This window comes from Engraulis encrasicolus, chromosome 11 (assembly GCF_034702125.1).
Source record: "Engraulis encrasicolus isolate BLACKSEA-1 chromosome 11, IST_EnEncr_1.0, whole genome shotgun sequence".
In the NCBI taxonomy this organism is placed as follows: Eukaryota; Metazoa; Chordata; class Actinopteri; order Clupeiformes; family Engraulidae; genus Engraulis; species Engraulis encrasicolus.
The window spans coordinates 2,626,256-2,631,255 of NC_085867.1; the positions used below are offsets into that span (position 1 = coordinate 2,626,256).

At 44.7% G+C, this 5,000-nt stretch overlaps 1 protein-coding gene across 1 annotated transcript in view; it reads right to left on the reverse strand.

Moving 5' to 3' along the window:
* Nucleotides 1-1,547: 1,547 nt before the first annotated feature.
* The window catches only part of rph3aa (rabphilin 3A homolog (mouse), a), a 17,872-nt gene continuing 14,419 nt past the window's right edge, over nt 1,548-5,000 (reverse strand). Inside the window, exons 12-14 of the mRNA XM_063211081.1 lie at nt 4,671-4,752; nt 3,520-3,616; nt 1,548-1,678 (exon numbers count right to left, since the gene is read on the reverse strand). Coding sequence (XP_063067151.1) covers nt 1,548-1,678; nt 3,520-3,616; nt 4,671-4,752 — 310 coding nt within the window. The remainder of the gene's footprint in view (nt 1,679-3,519; nt 3,617-4,670; nt 4,753-5,000) is intronic.

Here is a 5,000-nt window from a genome sequence, read left to right on the forward strand (position 1 = left end):
TGGAATGTGTCCATTTGCTTGATTATTTGGTGTTGGTCCTCCATCCTCAGTTATTTCTAACCATTTGAATGTCCCCGTGCTGGGCATGTCCCATCCAAACACAGTATGTGTTGTGACACACATACAAATAGTAACCACAACCTTTTGTTTTAGAGATGATCTACTTGGACTGTGTGAAACGAAGAGGCCAAAAACTAAACACATGCAGACAAAATCAAAATGGCAGCTTGTCTAATCATAAATAAAGAAGTAGCTTGCGGCGGCTTGCGGAAGTTTGTCTGTTTGCATGTTTGCAAGTTCAAGCCATGCTGTTTGCTCTTCTATGATTTTCAAAAGCATTCATACTCAGATATACACGTATTGTGCATCTCAGAAAAGATTCTCACAAAAAGGAGGGTCGAACTAAAAAAATCTACACTTCCATGAACATCACATCAGAATTACCCATAATTCAAATACTGTACTTGACAATGACATCACACATGCGTAATGGACATAATATAGTGCGTTAATAACACAGACCATTTAAATGGAGTAAAAAGTAATTGGTCCGTGCAGAGCAATGGATCACAATTAGTATCCTTTAATGTTCTCCATTTCCTTAATTTGCCTCCTTTAATGTTCCTCATTTCCTTAATTTCCCACGAGGTAAATAAAACATCTCTACAGCTACTCCGGCTACTGCTGAAACATGATTGGAGCACAGTGAGACGTCACATTAGATCTCTGTCGTTTCATTGGATCACAGTGGTGAGTGACGTTCCATGTCTCCTGGTAGAGCACAGTGACTGGTCATCTGGACCATTTCATTGGTGTAAAAGCAGCACTTTATTGACTTCAACTCTGATAGCACTTAAGCAGAGATGGACTTAATGCATTTCAGCACATTTGGGTTGATGGGATTGGGCAGTCTTTGTGTGTGTGTGTCTGTGAATGTGCATGTGTGTGTGTGTGTGTGCGTGTGCGAGCCTTCATTTGCACATGTGTAAATGCATACTGTAAAAGTTGTGCATATTCTGCTTGTTTGCTAGGTTGCTCGTGTGTGTGTGTGTGTGTGTGTGTGTGTGTGTGTGTGTGTGTGTGTGTGTGTGTGTGTGTGTGTGTGTGTGTGTGTGTGTGTGTGTGTGTGTGTGTGTGTGTGTGTGTGTGTGTGTGTGTGTGTGTGTGTGTATGGTTCTTTCATTCTTGCTCCACAGTAAGAGCTGCATGATGCAAGGGAAGTGTGTGTGTGTGTGTGTGTGTTTGTGTGTGCACGCACGCACGTGTGTGTACCCATGTGCCCGTGTGTGTACGCGTATGTGTGTGCAATGCATCTCTCTGTGTACTATGTGTATGTGATTGTGGGTCTGTGTTTTTGTGTGTGTGCCTCTTCTCTCCTCCTCAGTCATGGAGGGGCTGCTGGTTGTTCAGCTTGTGTGTGTGTGTGAGTGTCTGTGTGTGCACGCGCGCACGTGTGTGTGCATCTCTGTGTGTTTGTGTGTGTGTGTGTGTGTGTGTGTGTGTGTGTGTGTGTGTGTGTGTGTGTGTGTGTGCCTCTTCTCTCCTCTTCAGTCGCTGAGGGGCTGCTGGGTGTTGAGCAGCACGTGCCAGCGCTCCACCCGCTGGTCTTTGTTCTTCAGGCACTCGTACCAGTGCTTCAGGCACTCGCCCTTGGCAGAGATGCCCAACTGGCACCCACCTGCCATACACATACACACACACACACACACACACACACACACACACACACACACACACACACACACACACACACACACACACACACACACACACACACACACACACACACACACACACACACACACACACACACAACACAAACAGGGACAGAAATGGGGGCAACATGATATAATATAATATAGATGAAGGAAAGTACCAGTGCTTCAGACACTCGCCCTTGGCAGAGATGCCCAGCTGGCACCCACCTGCCATACACATACACACACACACACACAGGGACAGAAACGGGGGCAAGAGTCAGCTTCATGTCATTTAAGGATGCTGTCTATGTACTATCCAAATCTCAATGGGGTGCTGAATCCCACATCAAACATGGATGAAGGAAGGTACCAGTGCTTCAGGCACTCACCCCTGGCCGAGATGCCCAGCTGGCACCCACCTGCCACACACACACACACACACAGGAACAGGAACAGGAACAGGAACAGGAGTGGGGGCAACATAAGAGTCAGCTTCATGTCATTTAAAGATGCAGTCTATGTACTATCCAAATCCCAGCGGGGAGATGACATTTGTTGATTCCACGGGGTAAAGTGCAGGAGACAAGCTCACGCTCACGCTCACGTTCACGTTCACGTTCACGCTCACGTTCACGTTCACGTTCACGTTCACGTTCACGTTCACGTTATGGCCTACTGATAAATACAGATTTTAACTGGGTGCTGAATCCCACATCAAACATGGATGAAGGAAGGTACCAATTAGGGCTGCACGATTATGGAAAAAAAATCATAATCACGATTATTTTGGTCAAAATCATAATCACGATTATTAATCACGATTATTGATTTTTGCTGATTTTTTTGAAAATTATAACAAGATGAAATATAACCAAGAATGAATTTCATACGGGATGAGCGAAATAAAATTAATTTTAGTAATTATGTAAAGCAATAGCATGAAATTTAAGTGGACAGATTTCTGGCCAGAAACACCAGCCTGTCCGTATGTTCTGGCTTCAAGGACGCTCTCAAAAGTAGGTCACTATTGCCACGATTAAATCACGATTAAAATCATGAGTTCGATTTCACTATTTTATCACGATTTCGATTATTTTTCGATTAATTGTGTAGTCCTAGTACCAGTGCTTCAGACACTCGTCCTTGGCCGAGATGCCCAGCTGGCACCCACCTGCCACACACACACACACACACACACACACACACCAGGTACTCTCCCTTGGCCGAGATGCCCAGCTGGCACCCACCTGCCAAACACATACACAACAGGAACAGGGACGGGGGCAAAGCAGTGAAACATAATGCAAGGAAGTGCAAGACTTTTGTAATACAATGCAATGTGAGGCAATGCGAGGCAAGGTAAGGCAAGTTCATTTTAACACAAAGGGAATTCTGTGTGCTTCAAGAAACAAAGCAAAAGAACAGCGTCAATGTGTAGAGGATTGTGAAATGATAAAGGGTAAATAGAGGATGTGTTTAATGATATTATTAAATCATACACGGATCAAATATGTGCTCACAAGGATGTATGAAATAAAATAACTGCAAATCATTAGGAGCAACACATTATGAGAAACACATTATGATTTGGTATTGAGTCTGCTCCATTTGAAACTGTCAGTAAGAAGACCTTCATGCAATATCACATTCATAGTTCATAAAGGTTGGAGCAGGCTTCACCCAACAGATTTTTCCCTTCTCAGGGCGCTGACCAAAATATTGTAAAAATAAAAAGTAAGAAAAGGTTGCACCATGCATACATTTCTTTCATTACTACACAGACTCGTTTCGACCTAACTTTCCAATATCAGATTCTTACCAATGAAGTCGTTAGCTGAGCCCCTGTCATAGTCCCACACCGAGATGTCCAGGGTCTTCTTGGCCAGGTCTCCGTGTTTGACTTCAAAGTTGAATTCCTGCACATGGACATCAATCATCAGCTATGTACTGTTGCAGCTACACCACAAGATTCTTTAAGTATATAGAGATATGCCAATGTAATAGGTTGCTATGGGCACCTAACGTGACCAGGTACCGGTCTGCCTAAAGGGGCGTGACATAATACTCCTCGAATGAATAGAACAGTCCTTAGGTCTGCCTAAAGGGGGATCCCCCCCCCCCCTTGCAATAATAGAACCCGGAAACAATGGGCCAGCGGAACCTCTCTCTCTCTACTCTCTCTGGTGCTACACCATAAGGACAGTGAAAGTGAAAGTGGAAGCCAGACTGGGAAACTCCAACTGCATTGTCATTGTAACACAGCACGAGTGAATATTGCACACAGCACACAACGAAATTGCATGTATATCTCACATGTGCAAGGGTGCAGCCCCCAATGGTGTCCCAAGGGAGCGGTGAGGCGTGATGGTACCATGCTCAGGGTGGTCAGTCATGGAGGAAGATGGGGGAGAGCACTGGTTGATTACTCCCCCCACCAACCTGGCGGGTTGGGAGTCGAACCGGCAACCTTTGGGCTACATGTCTGACGCCCTAACCGCTTACCCATGTCTGCCCACCACATAACCTGCCCATCATTTTACCTCAGCATCAGGTGACTAATCAGGTAAGATAACCTGCTAAACAATTAGACAACTAACAGATGGGATTGATCTCTAACTGGATTTGCTCTGAATGATCACACTACTACAACTACTACAACTACTACAACTACTACTACTACTACTACTAGGCCTACTACTATACTTCTATTAGAACTACTACTTTTAATACTTATTGTTGCTACTACTGCTGCTGCTACTACGCCTACTACAACTGTGCACCTTTGTGTGTGTGTGTGTGTGTGTGTGTGTGTGTGTGTGTGTGTGTGTGTGTGAGTGTGTGTTTGTCTCCCCCTGCAGACCAGACATGTACGAACGCACGCACGCATGCACACATTTGTGTGTGTGTGTGTGTGTGTGTGTGTGTGTGTGTGTGTGTGTGTGTGTGTGTGTGTGTGTGTCAGATTGGCACCTCGTTAAACTCTGGGTTCAGGGTCTTCTTCTTGATCTGAGTCTTCCGCTTGCCCTTCTTCCCCATATCCGGCTGGAGACAACTGCACAATGAAATACACACAATAAAGATGACATTTAAATATATATATAAACAATCAAAACCACGTTGAATAAAAACATTACATTAGGCGTAGAGCAGTGATTTTCAACCTACGGGCCGGGGCCCACTGGTGGGCCCTGAAAGTATACCAAGTGGGCCTTGAAATAATATTCTAAAAATTGCTGCTGCTGATTTATGTGAGTTTTATTTCTTAATCGGGTCAGAGGTGGGCCCCGGACCTTTATGAGA